The sequence below is a fragment of the Antennarius striatus genome, chromosome 23 (genome assembly GCF_040054535.1).
Source record: "Antennarius striatus isolate MH-2024 chromosome 23, ASM4005453v1, whole genome shotgun sequence".
Lineage (NCBI taxonomy): Eukaryota > Metazoa > Chordata > Actinopteri > Lophiiformes > Antennariidae > Antennarius > Antennarius striatus.
In genome coordinates this window covers 7329926-7357576 of record NC_090798.1, presented here as the reverse complement: position 1 = coordinate 7357576, position 27651 = coordinate 7329926, and the positions used below count along the sequence as shown (strand labels likewise).

At 41.8% G+C, this 27651-nt stretch overlaps 1 protein-coding gene and 1 long non-coding RNA gene across 5 annotated transcripts; both read left to right on the top strand.

Moving 5' to 3' along the window:
* Window positions 1–267: 267 nt before the first annotated feature.
* On the top strand, window positions 268–22317 carry gigyf1a (GRB10 interacting GYF protein 1a). 4 transcript variants are annotated; one of them, XM_068307976.1, is made up of 25 exons: window positions 268–481; window positions 8432–9042; window positions 9135–9198; window positions 10853–10982; window positions 11145–11240; window positions 11411–11528; window positions 12357–12465; window positions 13059–13258; window positions 15182–15414; window positions 15566–15686; window positions 16023–16214; window positions 17207–17361; window positions 17448–17616; window positions 17750–17916; window positions 18462–18565; window positions 18690–18790; window positions 18898–18971; window positions 19071–19208; window positions 19360–19578; window positions 19682–19902; window positions 20037–20194; window positions 20320–20483; window positions 20774–20818; window positions 21284–21428; window positions 22168–22317. In XM_068307976.1, exons 3-25 carry the CDS (start codon window positions 9164–9166, stop codon window positions 22233–22235), a joined length of 3162 nt encoding a protein of 1053 aa, XP_068164077.1. In that variant the 5' UTR covers window positions 268–481; window positions 8432–9042; window positions 9135–9163; the 3' UTR covers window positions 22236–22317. The 4 variants fall into 4 exon arrangements, with proteins under 4 accessions (XP_068164077.1, XP_068164076.1, XP_068164075.1 ...); XM_068307975.1 differs by having other exon boundaries at window positions 17750–17973; XM_068307974.1 differs by having other exon boundaries at window positions 17750–18051; window positions 18696–18790.
* Window positions 22318–22367: 50 nt separating this feature from the next.
* LOC137590714 (uncharacterized) lies at window positions 22368–27592 on the top strand. The gene is made up of 2 exons (XR_011034461.1): window positions 22368–25382; window positions 25483–27592. It is a non-coding gene; the product is annotated as an uncharacterized lncRNA (long non-coding RNA).
* The last annotated feature ends 59 nt before the right edge of the window (window positions 27593–27651 follow it).

Sequence of the window (27651 nt, the reverse complement as noted above, 5' to 3'; positions counted from 1 at the left end):
GTCAAATTCACTTTTCCGACGCTAACGGATTGCTGCCCTTTAGACCAGAGCCAACACCGCCACAGTCTCTTGCTTTGCTTTCTGCTAGTTTTCTGAGATCGTCCCGGCCGCTCCGCAGTCGAGCATGTTGTTGCAAAGGGCGCTACACACCAGCTAGTACGTAGGGGTGTGTTCCCTCTGCTACAGCATTGGTTAGCCGCTTGTCAATGTCCAGTCACGTGGTATCACACAGACGGCCATGTTTCCGAAACACAAACAACAAGAAGAGCAGCGACTAGGAGCTAGCAGACACATACTGATACGCAACTGCGACCGTTGGAGGAGAGTGGAAAATAATAAATAAAACACAGAGTGCGACTTTCTGAAAGTACGATTCTGTCGAAAGAACACGTTTACATCGTTTGAAGAGACCAATGCATACGAAATATTGGCTGTAGACGCATTTTGCAGACGAGCAGTCTGGTAGCTATAAACAGTGAAGGTAAGCCATGGTTCCCCTTTGCAGCTTGTCTTTTAGCTAGCTGGCTAACATTAGCTAACAAGCTAACGTAAGCTTGATCGATTGCTTTGACTTTTGCGGGAAGGACATTTGATCGAAGTCATTTCACGGCTGAATCTTGTCTTTCTACAGTTGTGTGCGTTTTTAGCATTAGCATATTATCGACAGCCAAGCGGAGATGGTGGTCCACATATTGACGGAGCAGGGCCTGCGAGTCCGATCCCAACCCTCCGCCCCCTCCGCCATCATATCTGGTGTCATTTGAACCTCAGGCGAAGGCCCGAACGATTAACGCAAACCTCACGCTAGCTTATTAGCAGACTAGCTAAATAGTCTTATGGGATGAAAAGTAAACCATAAATATCGTATAATAAGAATTATGTGTAACAATCGGTTAAATCATACTTACCACAAATTGATATGCCGCAGTTAGCTGAAAATGCAAACTGAAGGTTACACGCTAATGTAGCCCCAAAACCACAGACGGAAAGGTAAACTAATGGCAACTGCAGGTATTTTGTTTACATGGTTTTGTTTCAGACAGTGAAAAATAGTTCTATGTAAGTAAAAAAAAAAAAAAAATCATGTGTGAATACCAGCTCCATAATAGGTTTACGATCTGCATCACCGCAGCTTGTAGTCCTTGACCCGCCACGTTTTAAAGTGCCCATTTAAAAACATTCAGATGAATTAAGAGTCAATGTTGAAGCAACGTTATCCCTCTGCGACCTGGCTGCAGTTTTTTCAATGCAAAGTTATTCTACTTTTATAAATGTAAAAACATTCTGTGGGGTTGGATTTTTCCAGTCATCTTTCATTCTGAGTGTGAATCACGAGCAAATGCACCTTCTATTTTGAACATTTTCCAATTTAGCTGTCTAAACTTGAAAGGCAGTGTAGTGTGAATGTGTAAAGCAACAAAAGCTATTTACCTTAGAATTTGTGCAGCTTGTGTTTGTAATCAGTCATCCAGAGAAGTCAATTCTCTTTGGAAACCAGAGTCCTATTTTTATATATTTTTTTATTGTACTGTTACCTTTGTGTGTTTATTTTAGCAATAGTAACGCAATAACTTAACAGTAATGCAGTTTTTGTTACCTTTGCTCTCTAATGTTGGCAAGTACTGCAGTATCTAAAGACTGGATTGCAATCTTACAAAGTTGACATGAGAGATTATTTTTCAACTTTCTCCATTGTTCTACATGTGGGTTATTCAGAATTTCGCATTTGTCCAATCAGTGTCTTTTTCTGAGCAACCTTTTATTGGATGCTGGAGTTGAATACCCCTAATTTTGAAGTAATTGGTAATATAAATAGATAATTAGAAAACTGTTTGAAATGAAAATTAGTTGTCAGCTGCTATTTGAGTGTTTGGAGCTTTTATGTTGCTGCTAAAATGAAGTGGCTTTGACTTCTAGGTGTAATGGTAAAAATAATCTACTAGTGGAGTTCTAAACATTTAAAAGTTAAAAAGGATGTAATTTGTACTTATTTATACCATCATTTTTCAAGAATACCATGATCCTCATCAGCTAAGTAAGACAGGGCCTGTATTCTCTAGTGTCCTCAAGAAAGACAAAAAATATCACTGAGCATGCTTTGCAATTTCAGTGTGATGGCCATGGATTTGTTCTGTTCCAGTCAGTGGTGTGTAACTTTCACAAGATATTTTAATACCTTTTTGGCTTAGAACCGCAGTAGGGCATTTATTGCAAAAATAGTACTAGGTACTCTTATGCCAGTGGAAATCCAAACAAGTCAAGAGTCAAGTTGGTACTACACAATGGAAATGCTTCTCTGAAGTGCAAACTCGAAAGACTAGGTATGGGGGTCTTTGCCAAACACATTCAGGGCTAAAGAAGTGGTATGTCAAATGAGAAGCAGTATAATTTGTGCTTTGATTGAACATTGAATCTAAATCTGTTTAATTCTCTAGATCAAATGAATAACACGTTTATGTGGTATCACGGAAAAGTTGCTGAATCCCCCTGTTTTGTTTTGTGTACAAGTAGACTTCAACATATACATAAGTTGAATTGTTTTCAAAAGTCAATTTACATTAAATTTCAATCTATAATCGCCATTTGAGGCCATTTAAATGCCACTACAACTCTAAATAATAAAGAACTATTTCTTAAGACATACCAGAAACAATAACAGGACGTAGATATAACACATGAACAAAATAAAATACTGTAGCAGCATAATGTAACTTTTACATCTCTACCTGTGATGAATGGATTTTATCCTCGGGGTTGTAGAGGCTAAGCCAAGCAATAAGGCACTAAGGTATTCCACTGCACTTTTGTGAATGACGCACTGATGCGCTTCCTAGTCATCAGAAGTCCAGCACGTCATTTTATGCTTGATTACTCTGTTTTATTTCCATTAAATTTCTCAGTTAAATTGACCAGTAGTTAACATCATAGCAAAATATTTAAAGTTCAGCTTTAGCGTCAGTTAATACTTCTGTGCAGAAACCTAGCTGAATACATTGGTTCCTCATCATCTAAATGGCAATAAGACAACAGAAAAAGAACACATAAAAAATAAAATACAGGTACAGATCATTTCAAATTAAGTTGTTATTGATTACACTTTGGTTTCAAAAAATGCAGGAAAAGAAAAGGGGTACCGCTGGACAATAGTATGATATGACGGTGCATTTGTTAATTTCTTTGAATGTTCATAAGTCAAATGTTCGTACGTTGAGGACTGCCTGTATATCATACAATAAACTGAAAATCTCACAAGTTTAGTTTCCCCATTAAGCAACGTTTGTTTTGGAGCTGTTACTACATCATACAGCTTTGCAAAGGTGGAACAAATCAACAACTCATGACCCCTCAATGCATTCAGATACTGGGTAACATTGTAGGCATAACACACCCACAATTAAAGTACTGTCTGAGTGGATCTCGATTTGGATTCATCAATCAGCATCGTAAAGATGTGTTCGCCAGCCTGTAAATGAACTCCAAGAAAACTATCCAAATTGCATTATTTGGTGATTTCGGCTGGATTTGAGACACCCAGGCCTGATTGTTACCACCCTTGTTTGATGAAATTATCATTTCAATCAACCATTTAAGAAGCATGATGTTGGCCGAGAGACTACATCATTAGGAGCCCCCAAGTTAGAATCATTAGACTGAAGAGATGAGTAAGACTGTGACTGAAATTTGTTTGTCTTGGGTGGGATTACAAAGCTGTAAGGTATTATCTACAGGTAGAGAAGATTTGGAATAATTGTGAACCTTTCCAGAACTGTCCAATTTTTCAACTTTCCTTCAACAACGGTAAAGTTTCATTAATTAAATCACAAAAAGATCCATATAAAACATCCAAGGAATCGTAAAGATCTGTGTTCATGACTCCTTTATTCTGAAGACACTGGGCAAAGATTGCATCCGTTTGAGAGTGACGAGGTGAAATCCTCTGCTCATTTAGAAGAATTTTAAGACTCATCAAATTTTGTTTAAACTTACATCTGTCAACTTAATTTTGTTGACTGATGCCTCAAAATTTTAACTATTTGAAAGACAAAGCTCCCATGAAGTCTGCTGTAAACCAATAACATCTGTCACAGAAGTACCGTATTTTTCGCACTATAAAGCGCACCTAAAAGCCAAAAATTTTCTCATGAACCCCTAGGGCGCCTTATAATCCGGTGCGTCTTATATATGGATTAATAATCATATTAATATTGGTTAAAAACATGATCGCTGAAAAAAAGCCGGCAGTCTGGCCGCCAGTAATGCCGCACTCCACCACCAGAGGAGCCCCCTCACAAGGCACTCGGGCCTAGGCCCCTTAACAACGGTAGTCAAGGCTCTGAAGTCCCGGCTCTGACGGAGCTGCTCTCAGACGGTAGAGCAGACTGTAGGAGCACCGGTGATTACGTAGCAAAACAAGGAACTTTCAACAATTCTATTAATAAAGTTTGACTGACTGACTGATCTCAGTATTTCCTAACTATTTGGCGTCGGAAATAACCCACTTTAAATTTAATTGGTCTCAAAATGCCATTGTGCTGTCATCTGGAACCTAGTGACGGTCCATTCTATTAGTCTGTGAAAACACACGGAGAAACTGGCATAAAGATGAATGAAAGACCCTCAAAGCTGAACTTACAGCCTTTTCTGAATATTTCAAGAGCGGAGTCACTGCTAGACAAAGGTGCCAACAGGTGTGCTGCAATTGATTTACAAATGTAGTTGATAGCTCTGGGCGGGCGGCGGAGGGGCGCGTTCAGGCTTGTGTATTCTGTCTGCAGCAACGTGTTGTGAGATTCACGGCGGTGAGACACCGACGTTAAAGTCAGTTCTAGGAGTAAAACAGCATCACATTTGCCAGTAAATTAGCCGCCTGACATTAAAATCTAGTTAAAAAATTGTTTAGGACACACAGCAGCAAATGGCTGCACCTCACCTCCGACTGGACTACCGATCGATCAAAACAATATTTAATTAATAAACGAAGACAAACGTCGGAGCTTAAATATCTGCTTCGAACTTCAGATCAGGAAATAATCCGCTCTGTTCGCACTGACTGCACTCGTAATGAATTTAACCAGTTTTTAATGTCAGGTTTTTTAATATGCGTGTTGACTTCTTTCTACGATGGCAAAGTGATCAAGTGATCAGGTTTCGTTGATGAGGCTCAGAATGGCTTATTGACATAACAATAGGGGCCATTCAAAGGTAGTCAGGGAGTCATGAATGCAATCTTTACTGCCTGAGCAGCGCGGCTCTAACAATTGGTCGGATTATGCAACTACAGCCGCTGCAGTTTATTAAATAAATTTTATTTATTTTTATTGTGTGCGCCTCATAATCCGGTGCGCCTTATATATGAAATACATGATAGAACAAACAATTTATTGAGGTTGCGCCTTATAGTCCAGTGCACCTTATTGTTCGGAAAATATTGTACTTGAAACTTGCTGTCAAGAAGTGTAGTAAAATTTTATGGATGCTTTCCTGCTTTTGGACAAGGATAGCTTTCCATAACTGGTGGAAACATGAGTTGTGCTCTCTACCAGAAAATTCAGTAGGAGAATATCAACCCCTCTGTCAGTAAGTTGAGACTAAAGCACTATCAGGTTATGCAGGAAAACAATACTCCCTCATAAAAGTAAGTCAACCTCAGAGTGGATTTGAAAGTAGTTACATTATATTTTGAACTGGCACATTATCAAACCATAACCTCAGAGAACTGCCCATGTTTATTACTTTATATCATGGTATACTTTTAAAGTTTATTTTCTCCATTTAAATAATGGAGAGATATTTTAGTCATAGATGTATGTAATCACTGCATCAAATCCTCACAACATGTATGATTGACACATAAGATTCTAATCCAAAAACAACAAGAACAAAAAAAACAAAAACGGGTTTTACTGACTTGAGCTTGCATCTCATCTGTGTGGATGTTAATGTTTAACACAGCATGTTGCTAAAGCTGTGAGTCATCTTCCTGCTGCTGCTTCAGCCCGAATGTCTTGAACCTATTTTTGCATATATTCTATCTCCAGAACCGATAGTTTATGGAACATAGCTAGATCAAACATGGAGGATTAAGGGGAGAATGGAGAATATCGACCATGATGTTGGCTCAGTTGGTACTCTTGTCATCCATTCTTCTTTGAACGAAGCTACATTTAAGAAGAGAATCTAGGTTAAAAACGTAAATACATAACTTTCTGACCAGCTCATTCCAGTTTTACAATATCAGGATTAATTCAGGGTCCTATTATGAAAATCACACTTTTTCAGGTCTCTACCTATACATGGTGGTCCTCTCTAACCCAACCAACTCCTACAATCTGGTAAACAAACGCTTCCTGCATTAATAGATATTTGGAGTTTTAGGAATTCATGGCCCGGACCAAATCAAATTGATCAGATTTTGCTAGAATGGTATTTGTGACGTCACAAATCGCTCTGTGATTGGACAGAGTGATTGACAATATTGATTGGATGACATGCCCAAGGGCGTGGCAACCTGAGGGGGAGTTCATTCAAGCTATGGTAGCATTGTGCAATAATGTCCTAGCTCAGAGCTACACACTGAAAGTTCCTCACAAACTGTTGAATTCAGTTAGCATTTGGCTAACTAGTTAGGTCCACTTCAATCGTTTGTGTGCGTGTGTGTTTGTGTGTGTCTGTGTGCACGCTTGTGTGTGTGTGTGTGGTTTGTGATCAAGCTACATAGGGGTGTGTGGTAATGACCTGGCTCAGTGCTACACACTGAGAGTTCCTCACAGGCTGTTGAATTCAGCTAGTATTTGGCTAACTCGTTAGCAGTCAAGTATGTGTGTGTGTGTGTCCGCCCGCCCGCCCACCCGAGGTTATCCCCAGCATCACAGCGAACACATAACCAGTTATATTAATTATTAATCAGAACAATTGTCTGTTTTTTCGTGAATTAAAGCAGTTTTAGCTCTTCTAAGTGATCGGAGAGCTGTGTGTATCCACGCACGCACACCTGAGAATACAAGACAAAAACTTGGTCTTACAGGTAAAATCCCATGTTTGCTTAAGTTTAGCTCCTGTGTAATCCACAATCTGTCACTGTCCATGACGATTTTCGGAAAACACAGCTTTAACTATCACAATACATCACCGTTTTTGAAGCAGGATGTAATTATCTCACTGGCCGGTCTCATCGTGTTTACACAATGAGCCACAAGTCTTTGTTCAGCAAAGACTCAGGAAGCAGTTCCACACTTGGCGCCAAAAAATCAACTGTTATATCATGAACAACAGTACTAAACATGAGAAGAATTAGAAATACATAGCAGCAAAGTTACTGAAAGTTAAAAAAGTTCCAAACTATACCGATCGATCGATCGATCCATCTGTAATGTAGGAGCATTCGAGTGGCGCAACTAAACAAACATACATGAATGCGCGAGGGACGGCGGTGTTGATTGGGCAGCTCAGAGGGGGGAGGGGTGAAGATAGGGAGCTGAGAGCTGAACATGAATCATCAATATTCAATCAAAGATATTGTGGACCACAGATCACTTTGGGGCAAGACATTTCAAATACAGTGTTGTTGGACGTCTGGCAGCTGAATGACATGAATTAAAAAAAGCATAATATGGGACCTTTAAAGCCAGAGGAGATTCATCTGTTTGATGAAGACAAGTGGAAAGAGGTTGTTTAAAATATTTAATGCAAGCAGTTTAGGTTTGTTCATACAGTATATATGCATGCTAAATATGTACGAATGTTGAAATATAGGATAGTAGTTTAGTAGCCATAAAATCACTGGGAACAACTTTAAACTGTTTTGGAAGCCAGTTCAGAAAACTAGATTACCAGCGTCTATAGTCTATAGTCATAGTTGAGTGTTTGTTCTGATTTATTGTGTAGGAAAGTGCAGTGTTTTATCTCTGCTGGAATTGAGCGAATTTAGGAAGTGACTTTCAGTGAGTCTAAGGCATGCTGTGAAAAAATGTCATGCTAAAAAATCGCATGACACTCCCTTCCTTAAAGTAACTACATACAGTTCTGTTCATGTAATCAGCGAACAGAACTGTCACGTCTCTAAAATTTCTTTTCCACTTGCTCTTTTGACAGGTGCCTTTTCCTTTAACGTTAGCTCCTTTCCCAATCTCACGACCATTTAGTTTTCTTTCTCCAGTTAGCCTGCTAACATTCATCTAAGGCTTCGCAATGCCCGCCCAGCGTAATCCATGATTTGCCAACACAAAGTCGTTACATCACCACGTTTATTTTTGACTAAGTTGGGTGCGCTTAGATTATAATACCAACACATTTGTTTTCATATGTTAGGTATGTAGTCTGATATTACTGTTTTATCATGAAATTTCCACGGATTCCTGCTAGTCCATATCTAATATTCTTTCCATGTCTTGTTCTATTTCACTCAGTCCCTCTAATTCTGCTTTGTTTGCAGTGGCGAAAGGGAGGAGGACAGGAAATAGAGGAGTTACCTGGAGGGTCTCCATCAATCCACATTTCAGTTGGAGCAAGAGAATTAGGCACAGAGGGGGAGAGAGAGAACGGAGGAGAGGAGTGCGAGTCGCATCTGCTCTTGGCAGCTGTTCCAGCAGCCTGTTTTGTCGTGTTGGCTGTTATTTTGTTCCTGTGTTACCTTTTTGATAAATCAGTTCCTATTTTAACTTTAATGTGAGATCTAACTGCTGTAAAAAACACACAAAAAAAAGAGAAAACAAGTACTAGCAAGAGTGTTTTATTTTTCCATTGTTACGTTCCAAGGTTCTTTTTTTGTTTCTTTTTTATGTTCAATAACATTTTTCGGCTGTGAGTAGCAAGAGCTTCCAATCTCCAAACTATCGTCAAACCACCTTCCTTGTCTAGTTAGGACCTTATAACCTGGTATTCCTCAAGCACCTAAAATTGGCAGCTATTCTCTTTGTGTGTTTGGGGAGCTCTGTGACCACAGCTTAAGCACCACTCAGCCTTCTTGTCACCTAAGCCTAACTAAAGTAAGCCAGCTCAAGCCTGGTCCAGCCTAGTCCAGCCTGCTCCGATCACCTGGACAGGGTAAGTTTAGCCTGCATTTACCACTTTGCATTAATGTTGTATGAGTGTGTGTATTTTCTTTCTCACCAGAAACATTTTTCTTTTTTCTTCAGATACTCAGTTCTGTGTGGAAGTGAGGAATATGACTGCTGAGACACTCAACTTCGGCCCAGAATGGTAAAAAAATCCTCGATTCCATCCTTTCCATCACATCACGATTCATTTCTATCACATCATGCAGGTTTTAATAAAGAATAACCTGCACAGAATGAATGATCAATAGAGCAATTACTGTCGGTAGTGAGCTTGTTCCTGAGCTTTTGCCCATATCATCTGGTTCTTAGTCGTAGCTACCGAAGAGATGTTGAAAATGTGCTTTGCTTTCAGTCCATGTCTTTTGAAGGGAATCAAGGTTTACATTAAAAAAAAAAAAATTCTGCGTCTGTGGCATCCTGTCCATCTGTTTCTCATCATCCTCTTCAGTATGTATTCACATGAGACATAGTAGCCTGTGACTACTGTTTGCATTCTTGGTGCAATGTGAGCCTCGTGGCATTTTTCTGTGTGGACACATCTGCATCTGCTTTCCTCTCCGTGGACAGTTTTACCCACGTTCATCCCTCCACACTATTTAATATAGCTAAGTGGCTGCCAATTCATGCACTCACCACATCCGACTGTCTGGCTTATTTGTTTACAAGACTTTTTAATGACTGCTAGTGTCACAAAATTATTTAGAATATCTTTGGTTTTATTGGCTATGCTGTCAGTCGCTTTTGTGGAATTCACAGTGCAAATTCTCTGGCTTGTATTCAGATTTGTAAAGAGAATTTTAAGCCGCACACTGACAGAGGATAATGATTGTTAAGATATTTGAAGTGTCTCTTGGATTGCTTGCTTTGTCCTTATAGTGGGGAAGCTTAATTTTGGCAAGGTGAAGTGCAATTATGCAAAGATTTCTGATTTCCCCTCCCACTGGCTGATTTCCTCAGCTCCTCTGTTGTTATGCATATTAATCCCTGCTCTACTTATTTTACCGTTTATTTTGCCTATTTCTACCAGCTGACCTCTCATGGTGCTTTCCTTCACTTGTTCCACTCAACACCCACCTCTGCACCTCTCAGAAATGCATATGGTTTAGATGTGAGTTTGTGAGTCAAAGGCACACTTTGTGGAAGTATGTGAATGGAGCAATTGTTAAACAGCAGGCCTTGGAATCCGGCCTGCTCGTAATAGCTTTGTAAAATGAAATCTTGAGATTGGCAATGTAATACATCGTCTGTGTTGAGCTAAGTGCATTCAGGGGGACCTGTGTAGGAGTATGCTTGATTTGCTACAAAACATTTGTTAAATTCCTTTTTTTCCCCAGCTAAAAGATGGTTTCTGTTAGACCGTTTTATCAAGTCAAATTTGGAGGAATTCTATTACAACTCAGCACAGAGCTAATTTTTGTCCTTTTTGACCTAAGGGAAATCTAACTCTTACCAATGAGGGATGTAATTATTCTCCACATGTACAATGGCAGCTCATACCTGGTGTTTGTCTGTCGGGTTTTTGTGGAGGGAGGGATGTTTAGATATTACTGGAGGTAAGGAGTCTAGGATGTAAATTTCTATGCGACAGGTCTGTGCCTTTTTTTCCCCTCTGTTTCAGTCTAGTTTTAAAAATCATTACCTAATACTAAGTGAGTTATCATGTATTTAATGACTTTAAAAATTAAAACCGTGGAAAAACAATGTGTCTTGTCTTACAAGTTTAACTGTGACTTGTAATCTGTTTGAGAGTCAGATATCCTAATACTTGATGCATTCTCTTCTCAATCCTCATGTAGGCTCCGTGCACTGTCCAGTGGGGGAAGTGTGACGTCCCCCCCTCCTTCCCCTGCCATGCCAAAGTACAAGCTGGCCGAGTACCGCTACGGCCGAGAGGAGATGTTAGCACTTTATATCAAAGACAACAAGGTCAGTGGGAAGTCTCTATCGAAGATAACATAGATGACAAAATAAGAAGAAAGTTTTGGCCATTTTGGCAGTTGATTAATGCTAAAAATGACCAAATACTGTAATGAAGTGACAACCAGTCAGTTGTTTTGTCCTGCAAAGTCCTCATTGTTGGTCCTTTAGGTCCCAGAGGACATGCAGGATAAGGAGTTTGCTGCTATTCTGCAAGATGAGCCCATGCAGCCACTGGCACTGGTACCTCTCACTGAGGAGGAGCAGGTCTGTCTCAAAGCACCGTCTCATAGACGCACATATACCTGTACATGTTGAACTGTTTTGTCTTGTCGTATGACGTGTCAGCGTGGTATGACCTTAGTCCTAAAGCGAGCCGTTCTTTTGAATAACAAGTTTGACTCCATGTTTCCCTTTCAATTCTCTCTCCCCTGCAGAGAAATTTCTCCATGTCTGTGAACAGCGTGGCTGTGCTGAGGCTCATGGGAAAAGGAATGGGTGGGACCGCCCCAGCTGGAGTGGTCCGGGGTCGAGGAACAACACGAGGCTGTCGAGGTAAAAACTTCAAAATTAAAAAATAAAACAAGTTTAATCCCTGTCGGACCCAAGGAAAAAAACGGCAGCAGTATTCTTTCAGCAGAACTGCACTCACAATAAATCCACAACTACTTGTGCTCAAACTAGCATGGTCTAACAGCAACAAAATGCTGCCCAGAACCATTGGCTGAAGCTACAATGGCTGTTATCCAGGGAAAACTAAGCCGTTTAAATCCAGACACTGAAGTACTTACCTCCCTTGTTCTTCCACCATCTTCATGCAGCACACTTCCTCTTGGCTTGTCTGAATAGCTGCCCTTTTGTCCAGCCACACCTGTTAAACCACTAGTGCTGATCAGGTCACCTTGTGCACACAGTTTTCTGCACTTATGAAGGGCCAATGTAAACACGACCCGTCCTGTTTCTGGGCAGCCAAGACAACTTAGAAGAATGATGTTAGGTGGATGTTCTCATTTGTCTTTATTTGTTAGCCCGTCTGTTTAGGATCCGATAAGCAAATAAACTGTAGTTACAAGACATTAGATTCAATTATGAGTGTTAAAATTATTAGAGATTGTTCTCTGGCTTCCTCCTACCTCCAAAAACACACGCTTCAGGTTAATTGGCCGGTCCCAAATTGACCGTAGGTGTGCGCGTGCTGGTCTGCGGCTCTGTGTGGCTCCGTGGTGCGCTGGCGTCACGCGTGGAGTTTCCCCAGTCACACGCCCTAAGCCGGCTGACATAGGATCCAGCTTCCCGCGGCCCGCGACAGCGGAAGAAGTGGCTGTGCAAATAAATGGATTTTAAAAAGTAAAATAAAATCCACACTCTTTGTGCATCTACCAGGACGAGGTCGTGGTGAAGGTGGATTCTACCAAAGAAGTATTGAAGATGCAGAGGTGGGTTTCGGTCGCAGTGTCCGAGAGATACATCGCAGCCAGAGCTGGGACGACCGGTAAGACAAGTCCAGTCAACCATAGCTGCATTTCCACTGCATATACCGGCTCCACTCCCGTCGGTTTTGTGTGCGTTAATGTACTTCTTACGCAGGGTTGATTAATCTGGGTCCTCAATGCAGCACATGCCTTTCCAGATCCTATCATTAGCTATCAAGAGGATGGCTGTGACAGATAATGATTTATGTTGTTCGGGCTGTTGCCTGTGTCCCAGGCATTGGCAGTTAGGGATGGCAGTAAAGATAACGTAAAACTACCACCTGGTACTAAATTGATTGGTAGGTACCAGGTGGTAGACCAGATCCCTTTTACCCAGTGGAAGCACAAAAGACTGGAATTTATCTGGTACTACACAGTGCACCCTCACCACTGTATTACACACGTCTTCATTGTGTTTGTGGGTCTGTATTTATTATTTGCAGGTATCTTATCCATCTTAACCTAAAATTTCTCTTCATCATATTTTGTTTCAGTACTTTTTCTGCTTGAGTTTGATCCAGATGCATTTCTCCAGCATAAAACCTTCTTTCACTGCTAACTGCTTTCCACTGTTAAAGTTATTTAAATGTTTTGATTGTCGTCCTGTCCCCAGGGGTGAACGTCGCTTTGAGAAAACGCTACGGCGGGAGGTCGGGCGTCCCGGCTTTGAAGAGTCTGCAGGTCCCGGCGGTTCAGGGAGGAAGGAGTACACAAGGGCTGACAGCGATAACTGGCGATCCCTCCGGGAGGAGCAGGATGAGGACGAGGTGGAGTCAGGCACCAGCTGGAGACTCTCTGGACCCCGCAGGGACGGTATGGAAGTGCCAAGTATTTGTGTTGCAATGAAAAATTTTGGACTTACTTGACCTTTGTTTTTGTGTGTTGTCATACACACAAAAACAAGAGTGATGTGTTACATCAAACATAAGAAAATCTCAGTCAAAGATAATTTTAAGTAAAAAGGTTTTAAATCATGACTGTGTAAATGTATCCCGTCGCCCAAACTGAATAACTACTTGAGTCTCCTTAAGCAGCAAAAACTGAAACCAAATGCTGCCAGTAAATGGAGATCCGTGTCTAACAACTCCAGAGCGTACATTTGGCCGACTCTTCTTTGCAGGGCTGTTTTAGTGCAGCCACTCGGTGTGGTTCGTGAGCATGAAGTGCTGGTTTCAGGTTCCCCAACAGGATCTCAAAGGGTTCAGGTCCAGGATTTGACCAAGCCACTCCAAACCTTTACTTTTATACCATTTGAGCCAATCACAAGTGGACTTTCTGTTTTGATGGCGTCATTCTACTTCAGTATGACCCATGATGATCTCATGACTGCTTTTTTTTTTCAGTTCTGACTGTAGACATCAGCTTAGTTTAGCCAGAGTTTAGAGTGAGTTTATTAAGAGAGAGAATACGCTTTAATGATCCCCCTGGGGAAATGATCTTTTCACTCTTTTTACTATAAATATTTATCGTGTGTGTGTTTACAGGCCCCTGAAACTGACACACACACAAGTGGCCTGTAGGCATGCAATGTACACACAATGGGGGGGGCTCCATCTTGGTGTGCCCCAAATGTGCAGCTTGTCGGGGGAGGGAGTTGCCTCGAAAGTGCTATGGAGATTAGCTGACAGCTCCTGCGGCCATCTCACACTCCAAATATTTTGGCCCACCCGGATCTCAAACCTGTGACTCCCGGTTCAAAACCTAGTGGACTGCCGCTCAGTCCACAGTTCAAAGTCACATCTGATGTTTCCACCTTGAAATGCAAGCAGCGATTCACCTTAAATCTTTAATTTGAATCAAAATTTACCAATTTGTTCCGTGTAACTCAAGATTAAAAATTGCGTTAACATTGAGTGATGTTCATTTAAACACGTCTAAGCTGTTTATTCACTGATATAAGCTGATATTAGTATTATATATTTCTATCTTATTACCAGTCTGCCCAAATTAGGTAAAAAACTAAGCTAAATTCTGTCTTATGACAATATATAGTTACAGTTAACAGCTATTCGTATGTGGTTTGAAAAACGACTAAGTGTTAGACAACCTCAAACCCCTTATGACATGAGCTCCATTATTTATAGCCAGTATCAGACACATCAGCACCATGATCGCTGGTTGCTGTGGTTGGTTCTGTTTGAGATATTTTGTAGTTTTAATAATGAACCGGATGTAGTTCTGTGGTAGGGTGCATGGTTTGCATGTACGCTGCCCCGGGTTTAATCCCCAGCCTCTGCAACCCCTGGGGGGCACAAGCCAGCGTCAACTGTAGGCTAGTCCCAATGTTGGATAAAATCTTTGCCACACAAATATGAGCGTTCATCTAAAATGGAAGAAGGATGACACGCTGTGGCGACACCTAATGAGACGAGCTGAAAGGGAAGATAGGACCATTCAAACTAGTCAGATGTTTGAAAGAGTTACTTAAGTTAGGGTTGGAAATGTTTCAAAAACCAGTAAAACTTGATAGTAATATTTAATAGTTGATGAAACGGTCTGTGTCGAAGCTGTTGATTCACTGAAAAACCTTCATTCCATGCCTCAGTTGTGAGATTTTGCAGTGTGTTGAATATAACCTGTGTATTTAGTGACATCTAGTGTCTGTGGAGTGAATCTTACTCACCAGGCTGTGGGCTAAAAGAGACAAACATCCAGTGTTTGATATCTGCTGTAAGTTTGAAGTGAAACATTGTTTGTCAGAGTCTCCTCTATGATGGCGATCTGTTTCTTTGTCAGATGGCGGTCCTCGCTCAGCAGGCTGGCGGGACCACGCCGGTCCAGGCGAGGGGCGTCGGAGGAAGTTTGATTTTGACTTCCGAGACTCTGACGGTCACGGTAGCAGCAGCCGCCGGCGCGCAGGCAGCGATGGACCGGAGGATGACAGGGATGGCCTGCCAGAGTGGTGTACCGATGAAGAGGATGGAGAGATGGGCACTTTCGACTCGTCTGGTGCTTTCATGCCCATGAAGGTGTGCATTAACAAAAGCGGAGGCTATTAAAGAAAAATAGATTTTTCAAGTTAAGTTAAGTTAAGTACTGCATCTTGTTGTAATTTAACGTAAGACATTTCCCTTATTGGCAGTTTCTCATGAATATTTCTTACACTCTGTCTTCTATCAGAAGGGCGGCAAGGAGACAATCTTGGAGGAAGAGTTGGAGTTTAAAGGGATAGAGGAGGAAGAAGAAGAGGAGAACCTCGCTGACAATGAGAGGGCCAGTCCTGAAGGAGATAAAGAAAAGGGTGAGAACTGTTACAGAATAATACATAACTGTTGAGACAGGTGAAAACGGACTGGGAATTCTCCAGATAAAGAGTTACTTGATGGATTTCAGTTGTTACATTGTATCATCACTATGAAGGTCACCCAGAGGAACACACAGTCAAATAATGATGAGCAAAATCCAAAAAACTATTTTTTATGTTGGTCTTTTCCATCCTAAATATGAAGAACTGCAGCTTGTTTGTAACTGATCCATTCAGTATTTTTCTTTCTTCATCACAAACCCAGAGAAATGAATGACTAACGATTGAATTCATCCAACTTTATCATCTTTTCCTTCAATCATCCTCTTCCAGAGAGTAAAGAAGCTGGTTCTGCTGTAGCAGATGGTGAGACAAAATCAGCCTCTCCGTCCTCCTCCTCCTCTCCTCCAGCCCAGCGCACCCCTCCGTTCCTGGAGTCTCGGTCCAGCAACAGTGGCCCAGTGGTGGACGGCCCTCAGCTGAGCAACAGCCACTCAGTCCAGGCCAGCAACACACCCAGCGAAGGTGCGCCTTTTTGTGTGCAAGTGTTTTCCGCACTATAAGGTGCACTTGACTATAAGGCGTACCATCAACGAACGACCTATTTTAAACATTTCACATGTAAGACACACTGGATCTGATTATAAGGCGCACCTTCAATAAATTGCATATTCTAAAACTTTTTCCCATATAAGGCGCACTGAATTATAAGGCGCACTGTCGATTTTTGAGAAAATTAAAGGCTTTTAGGTACGCCTTATGGTGCGGAAAATACTGTATCGGTGCTATCAACAACGCGAGATGGATCCAGCTAGCATCAGTATGTTTTATAATTATTTATAGTTATATTTAAACTGTGGTAAGATTATTTTTAAGGTGACATATTAGCATGTATCCAAAACAGTAATCACTGCTCATGCTTCGCTAAACAAATTGGGGAGATGATGTGTGTGGTCAATTTGCTCTACAGTTTTTGGAAGAATGTTTAAACTGTGAGTTTAAATATTAATTTAGTGAATTTGATATTCAGTGTTGTTCCCCAGTTATTTTGTATCTTAATAATAATAATAATAATCTCTTATTGTCCCACAGTGCGGAAATTTGTGCGATTGTGGCAGCGGGGGAGGGGGGGGGTCGTACATAAATACTTAAATAATATACATACATATTAACTTATGCCACATATGAAATATACATATTCACACATTGTGAACATTTTAACATATATCATCAGAAATTTACAGTTACATTTACAAAACTATACACTACAGACTGCAGAACTGCAGATTACACTGGTCATCTAGATTTAGAATGTTTTGTTCTTTGAGTGGTCTGCTGGGAGGATTGCTGGTTATACAGTCTATAACTGAACCTGCTGCTCCTGCTGCGTCAGACACAGCCAGCAAGTTGCTCCTACCACCATCCCTCCGTCACGGTCACAGAAATAGAAAAGCCAAAAATAGAAGCTACTGTTTTACTTACGTTTTGGGTTTTTTTTCTATGCATGTGTCTGTTAGATGTTGCTCCTGCAGGGGGCTCCAAGGCCCAGCTGAACCCCAGTGCTACCACCTCCTCTAACCTGCCTCCCCCACCCCCTTCTTCTGCTGCGCCTCATGTCCCTCCTTCCGGAGGAGACACAGAGGATGATGAGGGCATGAAGCACCTGCAGCAGGTAGGAACAAACAGGAGTCATACATTGAGCGGCCAAATGTTATATAATCATAGTGGGAATCACGCATTTGTCTCCTGTCCTTGTAGGAAGCAGAGAAGATGGTGGCATCACTGCAAGACACTTCTTTGGAGGATGAGTGTTTCACGCAGGCTCTGCAGCAGCAGCAAGAGAGCAGGAACACAGCTGCCGCTCTGCCTCTGTCACACGAGGCTGCCATGAAGTGGTTCTACAAAGACCCACAGGGAGAGATCCAGGGTACTCTCACACAGACGTTACGTCACCTATACACTCCTACATGAAAACATGGAGTACTGATTTGTTTTTACTGTGGTCCGACCAAATTCCAACCATAAGTGTAAGAAGTGTTTTTCATGCCCACCACCACCAGGCCCGTTCACCACAGTGGAAATGTGCGAGTGGTTCCAGGCTGGCTACTTCACCATGACCCTGCTGGTGAAGCGGGGCTGCGACGAAGGCTTCCAACCCTTGGGGGATGTTATCAAGATGTGGGGCCGTGTGCCCTTCGCCCCGGGGCCCTCCCCGCCGCCCCTGCTGGTGAGACAGCCACCATCAACTCAGCGCCCGCAGCCCGTCCGGGGGCCCGCAGGGACTGTGAGTCAGAGCTCAGCCAACATAGAGGATGGGGAAGGGAGGATGCAGAGGAGAGGAAAGATTGATAGACAGGTCACGGTAAAAAAACCAGCAATTAATTCAATTTAACATGATGGGCACCTTTTGATAGTTTGTAATACTGCACCCATTGATTTTATGATGCAGAATTTAATGTTACTGTGTTACTGTACTAAAAAATGTGTGTCCATAGTCAAACGCATGCAATATTTGTGGAGCAAGCAGATTTTTAACCACTATTTGATGATGTAATATAATGTCTATATTGTTGATCTTTATCTTATATTTGTGTTCTGGACACTCAGTCCAGGTTGTAAGGTAGGGTGTGCTTACAAAGACTGCTTGCCATATTTATGAGTAAAATAGTAAAAGTATATTGTAGACTTTACCTGCTTTGAAGGGAACTCTGTGTTTTGATGTGATGTTCTTGAGGGTCCGTTGTATTGACTGTTTCTTTTCCCTCCTTACAGGGAAACCTGGACCAGGAGCGTTTGAAAAAGCAGCAGGAGCTGGCAGCAGCAGCAGCTCTCTATCAGCAGATACAACAGCAGCAGTTATTCCAGCTCATTAACAGGTAGGCGAGTAAGGGGCTGGGGGGTCCACTAAAATGTCTGGACTGGCTTCTTTCACTTTACACCAGAGGAGACTTAAAGTTTGAACTTGACGTTTCTGTGCCTGGCTTTGCCTTTATCTTTAAGGTGCAGTGAGCAGGGTATGATGCCTTCGATGAACAGGTCTATGTCGGTGCCAGATACAGGGTCCATGTGGGACATGCATACCTCAGCTTCACAGCCACAAGGTGCCTTTCAGAACACAAGCGGTTGCACATGTGCATGCATTGACAGCTCACAAATTTGTATCTGCTGCGCGACATTGCTAAAATAACCCGCTTTGATTTCCACGCAGGCGGTGAAGCCAGTCTTTGGGATATAACAATGAATCCTTCTACTCAGGGTCCAACTCTAGAACAGCTTCAAAAGGTGGGTTTAAGAGGTGTTCACGAGTTTCTGGCAGTATTGTTTTTTTTAGTGGGGGGGGGGCTGCTTTATTCTACCTGACCCCTGTTGGTTCCCTTTCAGCTCCAGCAGGAGAGGCGAGACGCTGAACTCAGGGCGAAGCGTGAGGAGGAGGAGCAGCGTAAGAGGAGAGAGGAGAAGAGGAGGCAACAAGAGGAGCAGAAGAGGAGGGAGGAGGAGGAGCTCTTCAGACGCAAGCAGGTGCGATTATTGAAGGAAAGAATTTAGTTTTCCTGTTTTCTATCCGTTGACACGGACACCAAATATTGAGAAACTTTTTGTTAAAACAAAGGTTACTTTTTTATATTACATCCCAATTGTAAAACACTGGCCTTGTCATATCTTCTTGAAGTGTCGTCAGCTGCAAGAACTGTCAATGAAGTTGTTGCAGCAGGCCCCCCAGCAGCAGGGTCCTGGAGCAGGGGGCTCAGGATGGAGCGGGGCCTCCCCCTCTGGGCTCTCCAAGGCAGGAAAGCCACCGTCTCTGGCTTTGTTGGAAATGCAGCAGGAGGCCGAGAGGCTCCTGAAGCAGCAGCAGCAGCAGCAGAGAGCCCAGCAGCAAAGGGACCGCGTGAGTTCCACAGTCGTGCACTCCTCAAGCCTTAGTGGAGTTTCATAGTGGAGCCCACTGGGGAGAGAAATCTTCATTATCTGTTTCATCAATTTGTTTCCAGCACTCCGGAATGTCGATGGGGAGCTCATCGATGGGAGGGCAGTGGGGGGACAGTGTCGGTATGTGGGGCGGACCTGGAGGCATGGAGGGTAAGGGTAGCAGCGGAGGCTCTTCGGGCAGCATGGGCATGTGGGACGAGGCTGTGAAGAGCCAGGCCGGCCTGCGTGGCAACAGCAACAACAACATGGGCCTGAAAAACAGCCGCAGCAGTCCCTCACTCAGGTAACTTATACCACAATAAACTGGCTAGTACACTTCGGATGCTAAACTCGGTTTAGCATCCGATATGAGTGAAAGAACTGCAGTATTACTGCACTGTGTGCGTGCATGCCTTGAACCTTGTATGTCCTCTGCAGCGATCAATACATGATGCGACGCAAGCGGACAGAGGAAGAGGAGAAGCTGCTGAAGCTGCTGCAGGGCATGAAGCCTCAGGACGGCTTCACCACCTGGTGTGAACAGATGCTGCACGCTCTCAACACCTCTGCCAACAACTCCTCCTCCTCCCTGGATGGTATCCCTCAGCAAATTTTATGAATGTCATGGGTGTTAGGAATTGACCCTAAACTTATTTGGTGGAAATGTGCTAAATGCAACACACATCATTGCTAATCAGTAAAACGTGTGTCTTTCATTCAGTTGCCACAATTGTGGCATATTTAAAGGAGGTGGAGTCTCCCTATGCAGTGCTGGACTTTATCAGGTCCTACCTAGGGGACACAGTGGAAGCCAAAGAGTTCGCCAAACAGTTTCTGGAGCGACGTGCCAAACAGAAAGCTAACCAACAGAGACAACAGCAGCAGGTCGGTCTGGGTTCAGAGGGTATTTAAAGTTCCTTCTGTGGAAAACTCTTATCTTTTGTGTGCAACCTCCAGAATTAAACACATAAAGGAAACCTACCACTCACTGGACAAATGAAAGTCTGAAACCCCTTTCTCTGATTGCAGTTTGACATTTACTGTTTAATGGAGGCTGACTTGTATCATCATTCCTAGCTTTAAACAACTAAAAACAGGCTAAACCGGCAATGGGAGAAACCGTTGGACTGTGTTACTCCATTTGATGTATTCCTCCTCTTTGCTCTCTGTTGCAGTTATTAAAGGAAGTGGCTGGATTGAACATGAACTTCCCTCTGCAGGTAAATAGAGACATGCCACTCTGCTGTGCATACGAGCATGACCTAAGTTTCGTTGTGGGGGGAAATAACAGCAGTTGTGTATTTAATGCCTTCTGCTGCTACAACAACCTTCAATTTTCTTCAAGCTAACCACACCTCGACCCAAAATAACAGTGATATTGTAGGGGATATGGAGGGCCTTCAAAAGTAGGCTTCAAAAAATGTCTGCTGGTCTCTGAATGTCAAACTGGGAGAGCTCTCAGAAGGCACACATGGCAGCTGTTTATAAGTTTGCAGTCAGGGATTTTGAAAACAAGCCAATACTAATAGTAACTACTTAATGCTGTCAGAAGAACTGACCTTTATTTTATAAAAGTAAAAGAATTCCTTCCATAGCTGATGAAATAAAAAGGTAAAGGGAGCATAGATATTGTCTTGAAGCTTTTCTGTTGATCCTGACTTTTCTTTTACTTTCCTCTTTTTCAGGACTCAATGCGAGGTATGAATCCAAGCGCCCTGCAGTCGATGTTTCAAGCCAGTCACATGGGCAAGGCTGGTCTCTATGACAACCAGGGGGGAAAGATGAAGAAGAAACAGCCCATGATGCTGCACTCTGATCCCAGCATCTTAGGTAAGTTTGTTACAAAACCAGCAGCCACACACTGGCATATCGGAGTTGGAAGTAATACAGAAAACAGAACAAAAAGTTTAAAAAAAATGAAAAATCTCCTGGAATTAAAAGGATCACAAGAGAAACTTTAAAAGAAGTTCAGCTTCCTGAAACAGCAGTGAGTGTTGTATCTTCTTAAAGGGCTTCTTGGCTCCACTGACAGGTGACGGGTGGGCTGTGGGTGTAGGGTGGTCTGATGTTTGTTGGCCTGTGAGTTGTTCAGTGTATAAACGCCAGAATGGAATATGGCTCGCTCTTGGAAGTTGATGCTAACAGGTGGCTGCGCAAGTGTGATTGCAGTCAAAGTGCCCAAACACTGGACTTCATAAGGATGGGATTGACAACCAAAACCCTGCTATTTTTAACATGTTTGTGTGTTTGAGAATAAGTTTTGTGCATATAATATCCTGTCTGAAGCACACGCTACCTACTTTACCTAGATGTGACCTCACAAATTTCCCTAATGTGGGACAATAAAGGTTTATTATTATTATTATTATTATTTATTTAAATGTCAGTTCGTAATCTAATGGAAATATAATCTTTATGGTTTATAGTGAATGTTTATTAGTAATTGCTGGTTCATGTCTTCTTGAGAGCGTTTCTACCTCCTCTGTGTGCCGTTCTCCTCTGATCTTCCTCTCCTGTCTGTTTTTTTTTTTTTTTGCCCTCATTGCCCTCCCCCCTCTCCACCCTGCAGGGTACTCATTCCACAATGCGGGCGATTGTCTGAGCCTGAATGAAATGGAGATGGTGGAGGATTACTGATGTGACGCAGCGCAGCAATAGCTACCTGAGGCCTTCTGTCTTTTAATCAGACAAACCTGATGACGAATGTGCACTGCTGGGGGAACCGGGGGTGGGGGGGTGGGGAGGGGAAGGGAGGGGGAATAGAAAGGGAGAGAGCATAAGGGGAGGAGCATTGTGGAGGCACCTGGATCTGCGCCTCCCAATTTTTCTTTCGCTTGGAAGAAACGAAGGGCTCCCTGCTGCACCAGTTTATCATGTGAGCAGGGAGCGGGGGGTGAGGTTAAAAAAAGAGATGGGTATCCTCTGGCACTCAAAAGATTAAGCACCTTATACTGAACTAATGCACTTTATTGAGATGGGATTTGAATATTTTTGTGTGTGTGTGTGTGTGGGTGTGTGTGTGTTTGTAGGGAAATGGTGCGCAAACACAGTAGTGTGTACACACACGTTACTGTGTGTGTGCATTGGAACTGGAACACGGATGGCGATGGCGAAGCAGCGAGTGAATGGTCTGGCCGTTAGGTGTTCAAAGTCAGGGGGACCGTCAGTTGAAACCTTATCGGAGAGCAAATCCTTTCTCGAAAGACAAACACTGTTGATATTTCTCTTGTTTTGCTTTTTTTACATTTATATAAAAAGTAAAGCTATTGAAAATGGATTATAAAAAAACTTGAAGATTTGCACTTGCCTAAAAAAAATAATTGACAAAAACAACAAAAAAATTAAACAAACAAATGGGGTTAGTTATAGAAGTGAAATTTTTTTTGTGAATGTGTGCGAGGGTGACTGATGTGTGACAGTTCGTTTGTGTCAGTGATATATACGAGTCTGCACAATGTTATTTTCTTTTGTTGCTTACCAAGATGTATGAAACAAGAGGCCATTATTGTCCTTTTTTTTTTGTTGTTCAAATGTTTAATTTTGCTATTCTCATGTTGTGAATGTTTGTGGCGTGTCTGTGTTTTGAAAGAACGAACAAGTGAGTGAGTGAATGAACAAGAGAGAGGGCAATTGCACAACACATCCTTTCTCTCACCAGCTCTTCATCCCCAGACAGACAGATACATGCATTTGTAAATGTTAGCTTTTTTGCTCATCACATGATGACCACCACTAGTTCATATCCCTTAGCTTCTCCACACGGGGAGTTGTCTCTAGACCTATAAGGATGAGGAGACAGTGCAAATCATGAGGGACTTTACTGTGTGTGCATCAGAATGAGACTTTGTGTGTGCGTGTGTGTGCAGTGTGCATGGTTATTTACTGTTCATAGAAGTGAGTTAGGACTACAGGTACTCATTTTGAATAAATGTGCTTTTTTGTATGTGTATGAATGCACATTTGTGCCTAAGAACTTGGATAGGGTGCGTGGCCATTGAGACATTAACTCTTTTTTGAGAGCAAGTGTGACATGTGTCAGTGCTCAGCACAGCGTATGTAAAGTATGTAAGTTTATATCGTAAATATTTCTAGTACAGTCTAGGGGTGATCCATCGGAAGACGAGTCCAGTCTGTTTTCCTTGGGTGTGATCACGTTGCCTTTTGTCAGCTCGAACTTGTGAATGAAAGGTGTCGAGTTTCTGACTCTGAAAAAACAAAAGAAACAAAAGAAAAAAATACAGCATCTTAATGTGCGGGTGCACAGAACGGTGCATGAAATGTTAGCATATTGTGTTACTTATTCGTTGTTGCAATTTGATAATGACGAGTTTTCTTTTTTAATGAAAAATATATATGAATATATACATTATATACAAAGTTTAAAAAGTATTTGGATTAAGATAATGAGCACTTGGGGCTGCTATTTTTGTTGTGTGTTTTATCTTTTCCTTAATTTGTTTTTTTTGTTTGTTTCATTATCACCATGTGAAGTGTGTATTATTTCTTTCTTAAGAAAATATTGAATGTATTCCAAAAAAATGACAAGAAACCCATGCTGATACCAGATGTTTTTTTTCCTCAGAAGATTTCAAAAATGGAAACAAAATACAAGAACGCTTCAAAGAGTTTAGGACTAAAGGACTTTTTTTTTATTTACACAGTAGAGAAGACAAGAACTTGGGATGGATACAGTTGAACACACTGCCTCTATAATTCTGGTCGTACAAATAGTGACTACGAATTAAAAAGAAAGGACTCTCTATTCCATACTGGAGCTTTGGTTGTTTACAAACCACATGGATATCTGTGGGTGCAGTTCTTTTCTTTTTTTTTTTAAGTTTTTGTTTCAATTTTTATTTTTTTATTTTTGTTCCCACATACCACAGGTGGGGTTTGCAAGTGCGCTTCTGCCATATGGACATTGAGTGGTGTTGATTTGATAGAGTTGCAGGCATCACAACAAAAAGGACAAGATCCTCGAAGCGGGCCATTTTGTGTGTGTGTGTGTGTGTGGGTTTGTGGATCCTGAGACTTGATCATCCGTGGAGCGGAGGTGTGGAAATCAAGGACGGGTTCTGTTTTGTGGAGGACCGGAGTACAGAGCTCTAGACCTGAGAGGGTGATTGGAGTTCACCTGATCAGTGCACTTGTCTTCACCTCCACCCTCGCGAGCACTCAAACCTTGCCCTCACCAACTCACCTATGCACTTTTATTCATTCAAGCTGTGAGGTACCATTTTGGGGATGGGAGCACAATTACAACAGGAGGATTGCTACGACTTTGCTGAAGTCGCTGAAAAGAATATTCCCAAACTGATATGAGACTTGAGAAGCACGTCTTCTCCCACCTCCTGTATATAACCATATTTTTGTATGACCTTTCAGAGTAGAAAGAAAAATTTGAAAGTGGATGAAGGAAAATTCACGAGACATTGATTATATGGAGTGAATGTTCTTTGAGAAAACCAATCTTTTTTGAATATAGTTATAAACTCACTGTGAGTTTCCCATAGTTTGCCAGTAACCCTGAATGAATCGGGGATGGATGGGAAACACATGGACTGAGGTGTTGGACATGTGGCTCCATAACTGTCTGATAGTTCCTTGTCAAAATGGAGTCGCAGTCACTACAAAGAGCCTCGCCAAGAGTGTTGGATCAACATGCACAGTGAAAGAGGCAGACGAGGGTTTGAAGAACTGCTGGCAAGGATAGTTCACTTCATCTCCAACCTGATGGCTGCCTTCAGAGCTGTATAGTAACAGGAGGAGGAGTCCTTGGTATTGGTGAGATTGTGTTGCTACTACTCACTCCATTTGGTCAAGTTATTCTTCTATTTATGTTGTATCTGCTGACCGTGATCTTGTTCACTTTGTCTTCCCACAGGAGATTGGCTGTGTTTTATTTGCTGCCCTCTACAAGGAGGATTCAATCTACAGCCAACCCAACCAGTTAATCCTTAACATGCCCTTTTTGAACTAAGAAACTTTTCTGCCTTGACTTTGGACTGGGCAGGCCCATTGGCATTATCAGTTGGACAGTTACCAGATGAAGTTACAGGTTTATTGACCATGGATCGCGTCTGTGTTGGAAATGTTAGATTTGGGATTTGATCGGCCGTTCTCCAGCAACTAGGAGGATACAGAGTCTCGGATTGCCCGGATGTAATCGTCCACCTCTTCCTGAAGCTCTGGATTGGCCGTGCTTCCCAGACACCAGATATTTGGGAGCACGGCTGGCTTTTCGGCAGACATGGCTGAATAACATTGAAGCCACCAGGAATCCCTGCAACTATAGAACTGGATGAACTGAAAGAATTGTATAAATAAGACTGAAACATAGCCAAACACATAGCAACATGTCACATAGTTCCTCGAGTCCAAAGGAGTTGCAGACACTACATGCACACGTACACCAAAAGCAGCATATAGTAACATTGGCTCTCCATGTCTGCACTCGCAGCAGGACACAAAATAGACACAAGCATCAATGCTCAAAGTATAAACGCTGAGATTGTAAATAATGTAAAAGATGGCGTTGATTTTTCTTTATAGTGGACTTTGCTTTAATTCTCTGTTCAACATGCCTTAAATTGTATAGTTTGGTTTTGAACAGTTAAAAGAAAATTCTGCAAAAGGCAAATATAAGTTTAAAATCACCTTGTTGACTGTTGTATAAAGTCAAAAAAGTAGAGCTTGCTACAAGACAGTTTTGTGAACTAATGGAGCTGTCTGTTCTGTATTAACCTGATACATGTACCACCGTGACATTTACTAGTTAGCTACAGAATAGAGCTGCAAGTAGTTTTTGATTCATCTGATTTTGCTGGTAATTTGCTTTTTGTTGCCCTTTTGGTTTCCTTTAATTTGAAGAGTGGATTTGTTCAGATTCTACGTTGGGATTATTTCTCAAGGTGCAGGCTTATGAAAGGGCTGAAATCTGCACTGATTGGAGCTGAGCTGACTTGGTGGGATCCATGGGATCGGGACGACAGGCCTGTTTCAAACACAATACAGTTTGGGGCGTTTTGTTTGCGTTAAAATTTTTTGAAAGTGACTAATTGCGCCTTTTTATTTAGTTTTTTGAGATGTGAAATCGGGCTTGTGTTAAAAACCATGATTGTCAAATAAATATATACGACTTATAATATTCAGGCGTTGTTATGAAATTCAAGAGGGTCACAAATTGGCCCAGACTACCTGGTTATCTCTTTTAGGCAGTGCTATTTGGAAAGTCATGTTCCATCTACTTATAGCTGACTGGATTTTTTAGTCACTTAATCTATTCTATTCCAGATAATTAAACAATATGCAGATTTTAATCCAAATGGTAACTTGATATTCAATGCATCACACCAGACTAATGATATGTGTACATTTTATTTTTCAGACAGCTGCACTGAAGTGGCTTCAGCAGCCTTCAGTGTTTCCTCACTGTTCATATTGAATTAGAACAAAATGGTTATTAGTTTTAACGTAGTCAGCTAACTCAAACCATGTGAGCATACGGTCAACAAGTCTCCTGTTAGTGAACGCCTTTAAAAAAAAAAAGAGGCCCCTTTGACATTTTTAAAAACTTATGTATTGTTGGTTATTTGAACAGCCTGTTCCACGTTTTGTCAAAGATGTTTGAAGTTTATTTTACTGCACTACAAGTTGTTGGGTTTTTTTATTTTTTATATAGAAATACTAAAACATTAGTTTGTGTTAAAGCCCTTGAGATTTAGATAGTCTTTTTGTAAGGCCTGTCACAACCTGTAGTTGAACATCCAGCTTGTTTTAGCTCTGGTAAAGGACGTTTAAACTAGTTTAAGAGGATTGAATGGAAGATGCCACAGTCAGCTCAGCTCCTTTCCCTTTAGTCTGAATGTTGTTAAAAGAACAACGTACATGTAATAAAGCTGAAAAAATAAGTGAAAGATGTGTAAATAGTTTGGCTTTTGTTTGTTTGAAGAACAAAATAATACAAAAATAAATAGCATTTAGCGGTGGAATGACCCCGTGTTGTGTGTGTTTTCATTTAAAACCTGGTTTGTGTGCGTCCGAGGCGCTGACT